This window comes from Marmota monax, unplaced genomic scaffold (genome assembly GCF_021218885.2).
Source record: "Marmota monax isolate L192 unplaced genomic scaffold, Marmota_monax_Labrador192_F-V1.1 WCK01_AAM20220418_F8-fsc00185, whole genome shotgun sequence".
NCBI classification, from domain to species: Eukaryota; Metazoa; Chordata; class Mammalia; order Rodentia; family Sciuridae; genus Marmota; species Marmota monax.
The window spans coordinates 647,703-663,798 of NW_026693278.1; the positions used below are offsets into that span (position 1 = coordinate 647,703).

At 51.3% G+C, this 16,096-nt stretch overlaps 2 protein-coding genes across 5 annotated transcripts in view; both read right to left on the reverse strand.

Moving 5' to 3' along the window:
- Positions 1–1,198: 1,198 nt before the first annotated feature.
- Oas1 (2'-5'-oligoadenylate synthetase 1) lies at positions 1,199–9,279 on the reverse strand. The gene is made up of 6 exons (XM_046456541.2): positions 9,010–9,279; positions 7,481–7,766; positions 4,618–4,802; positions 3,445–3,677; positions 2,739–2,892; positions 1,199–1,654 (listed from the first exon to the last, which is right to left on the reverse strand). The coding sequence occupies exons 1-6, from the start codon at positions 9,184–9,186 to the stop codon at positions 1,508–1,510; spliced, it is 1,182 nt and encodes a 393-aa protein (XP_046312497.1). The 5' UTR covers positions 9,187–9,279; the 3' UTR covers positions 1,199–1,507.
- A 4,241-nt stretch (positions 9,280–13,520) lies between these two features.
- The window catches only part of Rph3a (rabphilin 3A), a 195,596-nt gene continuing 193,020 nt past the window's right edge, over positions 13,521–16,096 (reverse strand). For all 4 annotated transcript variants that reach the window (XM_046456542.2, XM_046456543.2, XM_058583156.1 and 1 more), the window contains one exon: positions 13,521–15,622. In XM_046456542.2, the coding sequence (XP_046312498.1) occupies positions 15,492–15,622 (131 nt within the window). In that variant the 3' untranslated portion in view covers positions 13,521–15,491. The remainder of the gene's footprint in view (positions 15,623–16,096) is intronic.

A 16,096-nucleotide genomic window follows, 5' to 3' on the forward strand; every position in this document is an offset into this window, starting at 1 on the left:
TCTCTCCAACAAACACTGCTGGGGATAAGCAGCCCCTGACCTCAACGCCATCTAATAAGACATGCTTTAGGTGTCTGGGCCTTTGGTGACATATCTATGAAGTCATCGCCAAGACTTCTAGGAGTTTTATTTTCAGGACATTGTGTTTCAGCCTTCATTCCATCCTGAGTCGATTTTGGCCTATGGTGTGAGGTAAGGGTTCAGCGTTATTCTTTGCACGTGGATATCGAGTTTTCCCAACAGTGTGTGTTGAAGAGCCTGTCTTTCCCCCGTTCTGTAGTCCTGGCAAACTTGTCAAAAATCAGCTGACACAGGCGAATCTCACGCCCACACCCACACTAAATGCACAAATAGACAAGGGGGACTGTGTCGTCCTAAAAGCCTTTTGCACAACAAAGGAACCATCAGTGGACGGAGATGTTTAAACATTGCACGTGCTGTGTAAGTCCAGAAGGACCCTGGGGAAGGCCCAGAGGAGCCAAAGGAGTGTGCTGGAGAGAGGGAGCTGGCATCTTCAAGGGTTTCCATGTTGTCCTTTTGGGAAGGACTTTCATTGGTGGTGGTGGAGGGGATGATAGGACCTTGGCACGATGGGGGGCAGTGGATGCCGTGGTTACCATGGGGGGATGAAGCAGGGGGTGGGGGGGGGAGGTCCAGGCCACAGAGAGTTGTGGATGTGGTTAATACAACGTGGCATCCTCGGGGCTCAGCTGATCCTCAGCCCAGAGGGAGACCACCCACTGTGGGTCATTAGAAGAAGCCAAGGTGACGGGCCCTGACCTGGTTTTTGGACCTGAGCCAGTTTTCATGCTGGAACCCGGTTGACTAACGAGGATGCAGGGCGCCCTGGGGTTCAGGACCCTGTGACGCCCCAGCACACACAGGAGCACTCTCTGCTAATGGACCAGAGCCCCTTATTCAGCCTATTGTACTGGCCACTTTAAAGCCAGCCTCAGCAATGGTGAGGTGCTAAGCAACTCAGTGAGACCCTGTCTCTAAATAAAATACAAAATAGGGCTGGGGATGGGGCTCAGGGCACGGACCTCTGACTTCAATCCCTGGTACCCCCTCCCCCCCAAAATAAAATAAAGTAAAATTTTTCTAGTTGAATTGATGGCACACACACGCATTGGCATCTGTACTTCTTCTGTACTTCTTGGCTCTTTGCCTTGAAGTTAATAAACACCCAAGAAAGACCTTTGCTGTTATTTTCATTTATTGTTATTGATAGTTGAACAGATGAAAGTCGAGACTGAATTCTGCTCTGTCTAAATCTCTCTCGCCAGAAAGTTTTCAGAGACTGGGGCGGGCAGAGGGGGCTGGGCTGTGGGAAATGCACCTGGAAGAAGCAGGAAGGGGAGTGGTCAGGGGCTGGACTCTCACCCCAAGGGCGCCTCTTGCTTAGGACACAGGCAGTGCCTCGATTTCTCTGGGTCCAGAGCTGCACCTGGTATGGGGCGGCTCTTCGGGGGACTCTAGAGCTGCCTCCCCTCAGACACACAGGGGGTCACAGGATGGTGCATGTCCAGTTCCAGTCCTCCTGGGGAAGGAGGTCTGCCTGGTATGTGCTCTGGCACTGGAGGTCAGCGTCTTCGGCTGTCCTGATGTAGCCCCTCTGCTGAAATGGCCACGCAGTCCCAAGGTCCCTCGTGTGCTGCAAAGGGGAAACACGTGGTCACATCAGGGTGCCTTCTTCCCACCTTGGAACTGGATGTCAGTGACAGTGGACATTGTGACTGTCCAGTTGGACCCCTCTCAAGGAAGGACTAGCAAGTCCCAGCTGCTGGGAAGGTGTTGGTCCGGGAGGTGTTCACCCAGAACATCCCTGAATCTGCTCCCTGGGAACCTGCCTGCGACATCACCAGTCCCCTAGTATCCGAAGGACCCCAACCCCGGAGTGAAAAACTTCAAGTTCAGGTCCCTCTGCCCCTACTTAGTCATGTGACACAGTCAAGTCACCTGAGGCTGAGCCTCCCATTTGCCAGGAGGCTGGTTAGCACAGTGACCTGAGCACAGGCTCTGGAGAACTCAGAGGTTTTATTTTTGGTACCAGGGATGGAACCCGGGGTACTTAACAACTGAGTCACATCCCCAGCCCTTTTTAAATATTTTATTTAGAGTCAGGGTCTTGCCAAGTTGCTTAGGGCATCACTCAGATGCTGAGGCTGGCTTTGAACTTGTGATCCTCCTGCCTCAGCCTCCTGAGCCCCTGGGATTACAGGCGTGCACCTCTGCGCCCGGCATCCACAGACTTTTAATCTCAGCCCCACCTCTCCTTAGCTGAGTGTCCTTGAGCAAGTGATATCACCTCTGGAGCCTCTTTTTCTCATTCCTAAGATGGGGTGACAGTAAGTGTAGCTCAGAATCATTGGGAAGATTTAATGAGGTCACCTGTGTTAAAGGGCTTGGGACGAAACCTGAGCCCGAAGCAGACACTCAGTAAGTGGGGATTGTATTATTTATTGCTACTCTTAGTGGAATGAACTCTGGACACGGGTTGTGGAAATTCCATGACTTCTGTGACTGGGGCCAAAATGACTCAAAGGGGGAGCACAGCCCGCAACTCCTTGAGCATGGGTGACCTCTAGCAAGAAGTCATTTCTTTGAGACTGGTCTTGACCTTTTGCTCAAGGTCACCTATATTCATAGAGCCATCCAGGTCACCCAGTCACATGGAGAATGTTGAAGCTGTATGGAGCGGGTGGGATGGACCATGGGAAGGAAGCAGAAGGTCTCACCGGCACGTCCCAGATGCCCACTGGGGACCCATCCCGTTTCTCAAAGCACCGTGACTTCAGCCAGGCTTTGGCCTCCTGCGCCAGCCGATACCAGCCCTCTGGATTTCCACCTCCCACATTTCCTGTAGGGTCTGCGGGGTCTAGAATCACAGGCCTGAAAAGAAACATTTGGAAATGGATGGGGAGGAGCCAGGGCGGTGTCCAGGGAGCCCAGTGCTTCTGCCAGAGCTGACAGGAACCTGGGACAAGCTGGAACTCGGGCAGGAGGGACCCAGCAAGGCACTACCCCTCAGTGGGCAGACCCATGAGGAAGGGACCTTTACACATAGGCCCGGGTTCCAATCCCACCTCTGCCCTTGAGCGTGCTGTGCCCTGGGGCAGGTCACTTGACCTCTCCTGCCTCAGTTTCCTCATCTGTGACTGGGGGAGATCTGAACGTGCCTGGCTCAAAGGGCGCAGGGTGGAGATGATCTCATACACAGTGAGCACTCAGCGGTGACTGGAACCTGACAAAGTGTCCATCCAAGTCCGCAGCACAGGGAGGAGTTTGGCTGTCGTGTTAGGACAGGTGAGTCCACGCAAGCTTTCCCCTCCTGGCAGTAGTTATTATTATTGCTGCTGCCATTTTTATTTCAGTTCTGATTGCAGCTGTGCCTGGGCATTCCTTCCTGTGGGGAGCTAAGCCATGTGGGGACGGGGTAGGTACCTAGGTTTCTTGAGCTGCTGGGTTAAGTAGGTTCTGATAATGGGGTCTTCAAAGTCGTAATATTTCGTCCAGTAGATGCAAAGCTGCTGGTAGTCTATGACTAATCCCAAGACAGTCTGAAATCCCTGAGCCATTTTGAACTCAGATTCTCCACTCCCACGCTCCCATGCGTAGACTGTGAGCAACTCCAGGGCATACTGGGGTGGCAGCGGCTTTCCAAGCTTCTCCTTACACTGAGAAGAAGAGAACAATCAGAAATGGCAGGTCCAGCTTCTGTGTAAAGTCCATTCTCACAGGCTAAATCCAGCCTGCCATGTTTTTGTGAATAAGTTTTATTGGCACACAGTCATGCCCATTCATTTATATATAGCCAATTCTGTTGCAATGACAGAGTTGTGTTTGGACAGACACCACATCTCCTACAAAGTCTAAAAGATGAACTATCTGACTCTTTATTTTTTTTATTTTTTCTATCTGACTCTTTATAGGAAAAGGGAACTGAGCCCTGATGAGAGTCTGAGCTCTGAATTCTTACTGCTCTGGATTTGAATCCATTGTCTGACTCTAGCAGATGGTTTAGACTCTTGGAGCCTCATTCTGCATTTCACAAGTACAATGACCAGCACATAGATAACCAGGCACCCAAGAAAATAAGACACCAAAAGTGAAGACCAGAAGAAAAAAAGAGACACAATAATCAACACACAAAACCTTCAATATTGAAGGATTAAGCACACAGACTTTAAAATAACTAGGGATATCATATCCAAAGAAATAAAAGCTTGAAATATGAGGGAATTAGAAGCTATAGAAAGTATCACGGCAGATTGGAAAAAGAATGAAACAGAAATTTAGGACAAACAACTATAAATTAGACACAGCTAGAGAGAAGCTCCATTAACTGGAAGGTAGATTAGGAGAAACCATCCAGAATTAAGCCTAGAAAGACCTTCTTCCCTCCATGTCCCCTCCTCTCCCTTTCTTTCTCCCTCCTCCTGCAGCTCTCCTTTCTCCATCTCTCCATTACCCCCTCCACCTCTCTTTCTTCTCTCTCCCCTCTTCCCTTCCCTTTATTTCCCTTCACCTGCCCCTCTCCCTCCTCCTCCCTTCTTTCTCTGCCTCCCCTTTCTCCTCCCTATCCAGACCACAAATGGCCTGGCAAGATGGCCATACCAGTTGGAACCAGTGCTTGACCAGACGGATGAGGCTCTTGAGCTTGGTGGGACGCTGCTTCAGGAAGGCTCGCTGTAGCTCTGTGAAGCAGGTGGAGAACTCGCCCTCTAGCTGCCGGGAGGTGCACTCCTCGATGAGCTTGACATAGATCTGGGGGCTGGGTCTGTAGCCTTTGGTTAACTGACCTGTTAGAGTGGAAGTTTGAGATGTCAGTCCTCCTCTGAGGTTCTTGGGGTCACTCTGTGGGGTTCAGTGGAAAGGACAGAAAGCATCATTCCTTATATAGTCCCACATTTTGGGTAGCAGTAGCTTGCATATAATGACGGTGGCCCCGTAAGAGTACAATGCAGCTGAAAAATTCCTGTCACTTAGTGAGGTCATATAGACACAGCTAGAGAGAAGCTCAGTTAATTGGAAGGTAGATTAGGAGAAACCATCCAGAATTAAGCCTAGAAAGACCTTCTTCCCTCCATGTCCCCTCCCCTCCCTTTCTTTCTCCCTCCTCCTGCAGCCCACCTGTGATGGTGCTGTTGGTGGTGAACCTATTGTGCTGCCAGTCACAATACTTGACAGAAATAAATGCTGATGTCACTGGCTGATGTCCTTGCCTTTATTTGAGTGTGCACTCCTGCTTTAACAACTCAGTTTACCGGGATACAGTACACGTGGCCACAGCCTCGTGGTTGCTGTGTGGACCACATCTCTTGACGGACTGCGTACTTTCCCTCCTGCTTCATGTGATCTAACGTGGCTTGGTTGAGCAGGGTTCTAGAAGCAACAGGCTGTCCAGTTTATCTAGATAAAGAGGTCTAGACACACATGCAACCCAGACAGCCTCTTCCTGGTCATGGCGCACAGTAGGCATTCACGGATAATCTGTGCTTGTGGGGGTTGGCTGGATGGCCCCCTCCTCCAGCCCACTGCCGTCCCCCAAATACAGACCTGGTCATGTCATGTCCCCACTTGATGGAAACTTCTGCCCATGGTGCCCAGGAGAAGGCCATTACTGAGCTCGGGGGCTTCTGTGGGACGGCTCTCTGGGCTCATTTCTGAGTGGCTCCTCCCTGTCCTCCTCACTCCATTCCGACTGCGGCCTCCTATGGTTTAGGAAGGACTAGCAAGTCCCAGCTGCTGGGAAGGTGTTGGTCCGGGAGGTGTTCACCCAGAACATCCCTGAATCTGCTCCCTGGGAACCTGCCTGCGACATCACCAGTCCCCTAGTATCCGAAGGACCCCAACCCCGGAGTGAAAAACTTCAAGTTCAGGTCCCTCTGCCCCTACTTAGTCATGTGACACAGTCAAGTCACCTGAGGCTGAGCCTCCCATTTGCCAGGAGGCTGGTTAGCACAGTGACCTGAGCACAGGCTCTGGAGAACTCAGAGGTTTTATTTTTGGTACCAGGGATGGAACCCGGGGTACTTAACAACTGAGTCACATCCCCAGCCCTTTTTAAATATTTTATTTAGAGTCAGGGTCTTGCCAAGTTGCTTAGGGCATCACTCAGATGCTGAGGCTGGCTTTGAACTTGTGATCCTCCTGCCTCAGCCTCCTGAGCCCCTGGGATTACAGGCGTGCACCTCTGCGCCCGGCATCCACAGACTTTTAATCTCAGCCCCACCTCTCCTTAGCTGAGTGTCCTTGAGCAAGTGATATCACTTCTGTGGGACGGCTCTCTGGGCTCATTTCTGAGTGGCTCCTCCCTGTCCTCCTCACTCCATTCCGACTGCGGCTTCCTATGGTTTCTCCGCCTGTTCTGCCCTCGTCCCACCTCCACCCCTTGGCCTCTGGTGCTGCCCTCTGCCTGCAGCTTGCTTCTCTTCTAATCTCTTCTCTCTCCCTCTTATTTTTTTCTAACCATTGTACCCAAGTGCCCAACGCAGAATCCCAGTCATTCTCATTTTCCTGGCACATTTAGAATATATATATTGTCATAGCTTCTCTAGGCCAACAAGAACCCCCCATAGGACCATAGTAGCAGGGTGTAGTTGCTATGTCGCCCTCCAACATTTAAAATAAATGTTCCGTGAAGTCCCCGCTGTGAGTTCACTGTGATGGTCCAGGGTGATGTTCGTGTAGAGTTGGGAACGGGTGGTTTTGAAGACCTACAGTGACCGGCTAGATGTAAGAGCTTAATGTAGATTATCATTTAATTCTTAGCCAGGCTGGGTGGTGCATGCCTGTAATCCCCTCCTCAGGAGGCTGAGGCAGGAGAATTGCAAATTTGAGGCCAGCCTCAGCAACCTAGTGAGACTCTAAGCAACTCAGCAAGACCCTGTCTCAAAATAAAAAATAAAAAGGGCTGGGGATGTGGCTCAGTGGTTAAGCACCCCTAGGTTCAATCCCTGATACCAAAAATAATAATTTAAAAAAATCTTTAAATAATGACAGACAGACAGAGGAGGTGCGATTAAGTCAGTTTTCTTGATGTAAAAATTGCACCTCTGAGAGGTTCTGGGTCTTGTCCCCTTGACCCCGCAGATACCCAACCCTCAGTATGAGTGTAAGGTTCCCTCAGCACTGGGAGAGGATAAGAGGAACATTAGCTTTGAGCTAGATCTAGGTTGCTCCATCTTTCAAAGATGCAGCCCACACACTTTGCCACTAACAGAGGCTGTATACTTTGCAGATATTTTTTAAGAGATGCCCCCGTCCCCTAGTTGTGCCAGTTTGCTATTAAACACCCCTTCTGTGATCTTATGGGTTCACCTGCCCCAGGGGAAACTCTAAAACCTCCCCACAGCCTGTAGCTTTAAATGGTCACGCTGTTTGGGTAAAACCCTCAAACCATGCGAGATTGCAGCTCAGAAATAGGAAAGAGGACCATGGAGGAGGAAGGCTGATCCCCGGGGCCAGGAGTGCTCACCCAGGGCATCAAAAGCGGGCAGCACATCAAACTCCACCTCTTCACTGAGGTCAGAGGAACTCAGCACGAAGCTGAGCACACGGGGATTGGACCATCGTGAACTCTGAATCCGAAACTTCACATCAAACTTCTCTTTCGGACATGCTTCCAGTTGTTTCTTAATTTCTGTGATGAACTCTCCCCGGCGTCGTAACTGATCCTCAAAACTGGTGAGATTTTCAAGGAAGACAACCAGGTCCGCATCAGACCGGCCTCTGAGGGTAGTGCCTTTGCCCGAGGAGCCACCCTTAAAAAAAAAAAAAAAAAACAACATCAACAACAAAAACACAACAAGAGTGATAATTGACACTTAGTGAGAAGAGCCTCGCCATATAAAGAGCTAAGCACAATCACTAACAATCAAGCACTAGCCACGGTTCAGAGGGCGTTTCAAATCTTCACTTCTACAATGCTCACAAGGACTCTATGCATTTGATACTGTTATTGTTTGTTTCCATTTTACAAATGGGGAAATCTGCACAGTGAGATTATATAGCAGCTCAATCACCCAGCCGGTAGGCAGCAAAGATCCCAGTCAAGCCCTGGGTGTCTTATTGAAGTGTCTGTTCTTTACTCCCTTGTACTCTGTTATCTTCTCTTGTTACACACCTGTAACAGTCAGCTCTGCATCCCTGTGACCAAAATACCTATCAGAAACAAATTAGAGGAGGGAAGTATATTTTGGCTCATGGTTTGAGAGGTTTAGTTCATGGTGGTTGCCTGACTCCATTGCTCTGGGCTCAAGGTGAGGCAGGGGGAGGAAGGGACTACAGGGGGAAGGTGAACGCTTCCAGGCATGTCCCCAGTGACCCACCTCCTCCAGTCATGCCCCAGCTGACTATAGTCACCATCCAGTGAGTCAATTCAACCAGGATGGACAGATTAGGTCACAGCTCTCACCATCCAATCACTTCACCTCCGAACATTCCTGCATTAATTAACCCAGGAGCTTTTGAGGGACACCTCATATCCACACCATAGCAACACCCCAGACTAGATCATGCTGATTTGCACAGTTATTTTCCTTAACCTGCATGGACCTGTGAGATGAGAAAATTGGGGCACAGAGAAGTTAAGTAACTTGCTCAAGATCTCACAGCCAATAGGTGCTATTTGCTTTTCAAACATGCTCTGAACAGCTCATGAGACTGCAGAAATGGTGAATCTCCAGCCTTGCCACCTATCAGCAAATTGTTTATCAGAGCTGGGCCCCTGTTTCTCCATCTCTGATATGGACATAGCCTGGGACAGAGGATCATGAACTTCACCCAGGATGTGTCTTAACAATGCGGATGCAGGACCTCACATCAGAATTGATTTTAACAGGCTGTGGTTGTATCTGTGATATGGGAAAAACCAGAAAGGAGCCTCGGAGACCTCTGTGCCCCGGCTCACTGTGCATGCCTGCTCTGTGGTCTGACTCTCTCCCTCTCTGTGGGACTGCTTACCCACGCAGCCACCCCTGCCCTGGACAGCAGCACGGGGCTCACCTTGACCACCTTAGACACCCGCACGCGGTGAGAAGCACCTTGGAAACACCTTTCCTTTAAGAAACTGCAGATGATGTGGATGGCCTTTTTGACTTCCTTGCGGAATCGTGTGTCTGGCAGGAGATGGTCTTCTATGTACTTATCTAGGTCTGAGGCAGAGACGCTTCTGAGCGCCATGGTGCCCGGTGGAGGGGAAACAGCCTCGGAGACCTGCTGGCTCAGCCTTTATCCTTTCTGCCGAGGAGCCTGAGCTGTTGGTTTCGTTTCCTTAGCAGGAAATTTTGCATTTCTGCTTAGCAAATACATGCCCCGCCCGGAGGATTCCAGCCCCAAGTGCACCCGCCCCTCCCCCACTTCTGCAATTTCCCTGTGTCCCTGGACCAGCAGCTGGTGTTTCTTGAGACTCTGAAATGTTGTTTTGAAGCTCCCAGGCAAGAGAAATCCCGTCCACAAACCAATTTAGGGCTTCCTTCCTGGTCTTTTGTTGTTGTAAAAAAATTATTTAGCAGCCTCTCAAGATTTTTTTTTTTCTTATAGCCATGTGTACATAGGCAAGAAGGCAAGAAGACAAAAACCAGGCAGAGAGAAGATGGCTCAGGACCCCAAGCCCCCAAGCGTCCAGTGGAGAGGTTTTCAGATGTTTTTCTGTGTCACACAAACACACATGTAGTTCATTCATTCATCCATTTTTTAAATGGTATTATACTCTACTCTTCTCTCTCTCTCTCTCTCTCTCTCTCTCTCTGTACTAGGGATTGAACCCAGGGGTGCGCTATCCTTGAACCACATTCCCCAGCTCTTTTTATTTTATTTGGAGACAGGGTTTTGCTAAGTTGCCCAGTTACCTTTGAACTTGTGGTCCTCCTGTCCTGAGTGCCTCAAAAGAGAGTCAAAAGCTTCACTTGTTATGCCAGATTCCTGGGACCCCAATAGACCTCCAGGAGCCGAATCCTATGCAATCACACAAGAGTCTTTATTGCAAGCTCGAGCCTGGACTCACAACCGCTCCGTTGCAGGAGTCCCAGGGAGTGAGCCCCAGTCCTTTGTGCAGTGAGATTTTATAAGTTTTTGGGGATACTCTATGCATCACAACATCACACAGCAAATTGTTCCACACCGCGGGAAAATCAAACAACTCTTAACATTGATTAGCACATTCACTGGCGGGAACAAGTTGGGTAGGGGTGATTGGCTAGTACAAGAGGGGGATTCCTTTGAACTGATTGGTTTAGGCCATGAGGGGTGTAGGTGCTAAACTACATGGTTTCCCAACATGTTATCAACCACCATAAACTACTGGGGGGTCATCTGGCATCCCAGGTATTTTCCCTGTCTCATGCTGATTGGAGGTTGCTAGGGGGTTGCTATGGGTCCCCACCTAGCCTGAGTCAGGGACACTTGGCGCAGCAGATCTCTCCTGTTATTTACAGACAAACAACTCAGCAGGGTGGGGATGTGCTTAGGAGTGCTCTGTGGGTTTTCCCAAGGACAAGGGTCACGCCCCCTTCCTTAGGACAGGCCTTGAGGTAGAAGCTGCTGTTATGTATTTATTTTTAAAAATGGAGTCACATCAGTTTCGCACACTCTTTTCTGTTTGTTTGTTTTTTTAAATATTCCTCTGCATTTTCATCACCCGATTAAGAAATAAAATCAGACACTGTTTTATTGGCATATTATAATCGTACATAACAGTAGGTTTCATAGGTGTTTATTTGTATGTGCGTATGATAAAAATTGGTCTATTTCATTCCTCGGGATAAGGCTACCTGCTGGTGGAGGGCAATTTGCAAACGGACATGGTCAAGGTCCTCTGTTATGGAACTGTACAGGACAGTTCTACTGCCCTAGCACTCCGCCCTGCTCCATTTATTTATTTTTTTCTTTTTTCCAATCCATGCATTCAATGCTAGGTTGAAATTTCCCTCTAAGTTGTACTTTCATGTATTTTGGTAGTTGTTTTTTTTTTTTTTTCGCCATTTTCGTTTTCTTCAAAATATTCTTAAACCTCTCTTGAGACTTCTTGGCCGCATGCATCATTTAGAAATGTGCTATTGAATTTTGGAGTTTTCTGGCTCTCTTTCTTTTATTCAGTTCTCCTTCCATTTCATTGCAGTAAAAAGAAATTTTCTTTCAACTTCGTTAAGGTTTGTTTCTGGCCCAGAATGCAGTCTTTGTGGTCTACCTTGGTCAGTGTTCTACGTGGGCTTAAGAAGGATGTGGTCGGGTTTTTTTTTTTTTTTTTTTTAGTTGTAGTCGGACATAATGCGTTTATTTTATTTATTTAATTTTATGCGGTGCTGAGGATCGAACCCAGGGCCTCCCACGTCCTAGGCGAGTGCTCTGCCACTGAGCCCCAGCACCGGCCCAAGAATGTATGTTTCGGTTTTTGGCTGGAGTGTTCTATAGATGCCAAGTGGCCATGTTCTCAGCCACCCTTCTTAACCAGCTAGACAGTTACCTGGACCCACGGAGGGGTCGGTCCTGTGTGCGAAGCTCGCCTTTCTTGCCGGTTTCGGGGTGCGTTGATCATGGCAACTGTAGCTTCTAATAAAATGCAGACTTTCGCCAATTATCTAGAAGCAGATCCAACTTGAGCGTCCAAGGAAACTGTCCTTAGAAGACCAACTCCCAATTCTTTGGAAGATGTCAGAAGAGTGCCCCCCCCCACCACCACCGCATAGAGCAGGCTGCCAGCCAGATGGGAAAGTGGTGAACTATTGAGGAAATCACTAGAGAAATTCAAGGATGCCCAGGGGTGCCCTTGTTGTCCTTTGCTGGTGGCCCTGTGATCACTTCCTTTAAAGAAACAGAAACAGGAAACCCTGATGATTGTTTCTTGTGTCACTTGAGAAAGCTTTGGCAATAGCTGTGGCCAGAGGCCTGTCCTCTGGGCGGGACAGTCTTGGTTTTGGTTGCATGACTGAGGCCCATCATGCTAGGGAATCCTGACCCTCTGAGGTCCCACCCACGTAAGAGAAGGACAAGAGGTGAGTGATTTGCTGGAGGTCATGCAGCAAATGTGGACCCAACCCAAGCAAATTGCACCTCTTAGGTGACTTCCTGTTTCCATGGCCCTCCTAGGATCGTCTCACCCAGTGCACATCGGGTTGGGCTGAGGGGGCCACCTTGGAGGGTTGCAGGAGGGGAGTGTTCAATCTACGTGGCCATCGCCCAGCCAGGGCAGGGGCTGCGCTGCTTTCAACAATATCCACAAGCCCCGGGGCCCCTTTCCTCGGCTTGACCTTTGAACCCCCATGGGAGACCTGGACCTCCAGATCTCAGCAGCTTGTCCTGGCCTCTGGCTCCTGCCCAGAACAGACACCGTCTCTGCAGCTTCTGCTCCCATCTGTGCAGAGACCTTGGGATCTGCTCTCCGCCTCGCTCCTCCCCCATGTCAGTGCACCACCAAAGCCAGCCCCGGCGCCTTTCCCCATGTGAGCTCTGTGAGGGCGTGGAGCCCTAGCTCAGAACTGGCTGACTGAATGGCTTTGTCAAGCCCCCACTTGTGGCAGGGACTCTTCACAGACGACTCCATGGATGTCCCTTAGTAACTCTCTGAAGGTTCTACTCATGAGCCCATATTCCAGATGAGAAAACTGAGACTCAGAGAGGTAAAGTGACCGGGCCACAAGTGCACAGCTAGACTGTGACCAGCGGGATTTGAATGCTGGCCTGGATGAATTAAAAGGCGGGTGTGTCCTGGGTGCTTTCTGTCTACCAGGCAAACTCTCCCCATGCGTATTCTCCTTGGCCTGTTGGGAAAGGAGAGAAGCCGTTTTCGGGATGGGAATTATTTTTTTTACAACTACCCCGTGACTGACTGGCGGTGGCTGCCTGGGAGGCCGTGTTGGGAAGGAGTCAGGAAAGCAGCCCTATTGATTATTGACTTCTGCTGCCACCAGCAAGGGAAGGGTCCCTGGGGGCCCCACCTGCGGGCACCTTTGTCCCTCTGGTGGCAGCTAGCTGAACTGCAGGAGAAATTTGAAGGCAACTTTGAAGGCAGCCATTTTCAGAATCATCAGGGAGGTGGGAGTCACAGACATGAACCTGAAAATACAATCCTATACCCCGGCTTTGGGGTTTAGTGGGATCTGGGTACAGGGAGGGCAAGGGTGCTTTGAAAATAAATCCCCCAGGTGATTCCAATGTGCTCTCCAGCATGATATAAGAAAAGGAAATGATCTTGAACTTGGCCTGGGAGCTATGTTTCTGGGGCGGGGAATGGGCACCCCCTTCTGGGAAGTGACTGGCTTTCCTGGGGTCGAGGCAGGAGGGAGGGGGTGAGGACATGCCTCGCTGTTGGGCAGGCACCTGAGAAAGGTGGGGGTCGGCCAGGATACCTTGAGCCCACCTGCTCGTGCCCAGGATGACCCCACATGGGCAGGACCACATCTGCCTGCTGCACCCCGGTACCCAGGCACCCCGCCTTCCACACTGTGTGTGCACATAGTCCCAGCCTCCATGGGAAGGCAGAACTACTAGATGCCACAAAGGACAATCGAGGACAGCAGTTTTCCTGGACATTCCTACTTTATTTTTGGCTACAGCATCACAAAGAAAGGTGTGGGCGGTTGAGCATGCACCGGAACACGGGTGTGTATCGAGGCGGGAGGTGGTTACAGCTGTCCGGAGACAGGTGCGCCCGAAGGGGCCACCGGGAGCTTGCCACGTGCTGATTCTAGCCCCAACACCAGCATCAGGCTTGGGTGACAGCCAGCATGCTTTCTCCTGGGGCGAACCGTGGAAGGGAGGTGGCTGGGAGCCACGGGGCCTCACAGGGCAGGTCAAGGTCAGGAGGGAAAGGCTGCCCGGAAGCTGTTGGCCACCTGGGGAAGGTGGAGAGCTTGGTATTTAGAAAGTGGTTATTCAAAGGCAAGAAGTGGGTCCTCCAGCGAGCAGTCAGGGAGCCGGGGCTGGAGGCCTCCACGGGGAAGGTTAAAAGGTGTGGATTTGGGACGAGTTGGTCTGATGGCGTCTGTGGGGTGCTGGGCATTGCATGATCTTTATGGAGAAAGACTTAATTGAAATTGGAAAAACCAGACCTTCCCCATGGGGTGCTGAAGACTGCCAGATCCCAACCTGAAATGTACCTCTACCTCCATTCACAGAGGAGACAAAGGCCTTTGGCCTCGGGGCCTGTCCTTCTTCTTCAGCTTGATCTTTTTGTACCAGGGATAGAGCCCAGGGGCCATTTACCACTGAGCCACGTCCCCAGCCCTTTCTATTTTTGAGACAGGGTCTTGCTAAGTTGCTTAGGGCCTCACTAAGTTGCTGAGGCTGGTCTTGAACTCAGGATCCTCCTGCCTCGGCCTCCCGAGCTGCTGGGATAACAGGCGTGTGCCACTGCACCTGGCCAACCCTCTTTGAAGTGTTCTATCCATGGTGCTGTTTGATTCCCCCAGGAAACTTGAAAAAAGGAGTCCAAGAGACGGAAGAGAGATGGAAGGCTCCAGGCGGCTCTGGGTGAGAGTCAAGGCAACAGTCTGTGTGTGTGTGTGTGTGTGGGGGGGGCTGTTTGCTCATTCAACAAAGCACAGAGGAAGGAGGAAGGAGGGGCTGGGGGAGGTCCCCTTGGACCCAGAGCCCTGGTCTTCCAAGTGTCTCCCGTGCCCAGTCGGGGAGGCCAGACATCTGCACAGTCAAGGGAGGTTGCCCTGCCCCTGGGCTGTGCCAGCAGCAGTCCCAAGGCCTGAGGACATCTGGACAAGCCAGCAGGAGTGGCCCCTGGGGACCTTGAGGGGTCACCCAGCTCCTAGAGCTGGCTGGTCAGGCTGGTGGGAGGCCAGGGCGCGAGGCTGGGTTAAGATACATGGTTTAGTTTTTTGCTATATTATCCTTGGGGGCAGGGAGAAGGGGAGGGCAGGGGAGGCCGGGGGGACTTGAGGCAGGGAGAAGGCTACTGACAGGGAGTCTTATTTTTTGCTGAGGAGCAGGTCAATGAATTCCTGCCAGGGCTGCCCCGTCCCTCCCTCGGATGCTTCTGCCTGTTGTGTACCCATCTCCAGGCACCGGGTGTCCTCTGGCCATCGCGGGGGTGTGGAAGAGCCATGGGGATGCTGCCTGCTCTGCCTCCACCCCATGCTGCTCTCACACACAGACGGGACCCAGGCAAGGGACCTCATGTGCACGTGTTCAAGGCCAGGAGGGTCCACAGACAGTTCCAGACACAGGTGAACCTTTGTGGTCTACCTACGCGGGGAGGTTGTGAAGTGAACCACCTCTCTGTAAACACCTCCCCAGCCCCAGCCCTGCCACTTCATCCTTGGGACCAGAGAGGGGCTGCGTTCAGAGCCCACAGCCCAGCACTGGGTGGGGGGCAGAAGTCTTTGGCAGCAATGCCCAAGGTGAGGGGGTCCAAGGTGAGGCAGGGTCGGGGAGGGCAGGGGGAGGAGGAGGTAGGCACAGAGAAGAGAGACTGGGTGCCGGGGATGGCTGGAGGGGGACCCAGGAGAGGGGCGGGATGGGGAGGTGGGGCCAGGACCCTAATCGCTGGACACGTGGTTCTCGTTCTGAAGCTGGTGCCAGCGCTCGATCTTCTTGTCTTTGTTTTTCAGACACTCGTACCAGTGTTTCAGACGCTCTCCCTTGGCTGAGATCCCCAGCTGGCAGCCTCCTGGAGGTCAGGGAGGGCCGAGGGGGACAGGTGGTCAGGAAGCCCGAGTGTGAAGTTAGGGGGAAAACTGCCACCAAGCGGTGCCAATGCCCCCCACCCGCATGGAGCAGCCCGGAATCCATTCTCCGTGGATTTCTGTGGATATGACGTGGTCACCATCCTCGTCACTATTACCCTTGACTCTCTGTGCCTCAAGAGCCTGCAATGGCTCCCTACTACTGCCCCGCTCCTGGCCTGTTTCTCTCTTTTGAAGACTTTCTACAGATTGTCACCCTGTGCTCAGACGGTGCCCTTTGCCTGGACGTCCCTCCTTTCTCTGTCTTTAATGACTTCTCTTCCTTGTCTTTTAGAAACCCTCACCTGGACAGGCAAGCAGACTGAGGGGGGTTCCGGGGCACCTGCTTTCTGCTGTGGGTTAATTAGCCCTCTTCGCCCTGCAAGTCCCCAAGCTCTAAGGGCCCTTTCCTCTGGAGG

What these genes read in the sequence shown, in the direction of transcription:
- Oas1 (XM_046456541.2), bottom strand. Translation starts at nt 9,186, where the DNA reads ATGGCGCTCAGAAGCGTCTCTGCCTCAGACCTAGATAAGTACATAGAA. An exon ending in TCAAGCACTGGTTCCAACTG is followed by an intron (nt 3,678 to 4,617) that starts GTATGGCCATCT and finishes TCTTCTTCTCAG; the next exon opens with TGTAAGGAGAAGCTTGGAAA. An exon ending in CAGCAGCTCAAGAAACCTAG is followed by an intron (nt 2,893 to 3,444) that starts GTACCTACCCCG and finishes GTTTCTTTTCAG; the next exon opens with GCCTGTGATTCTAGACCCCG.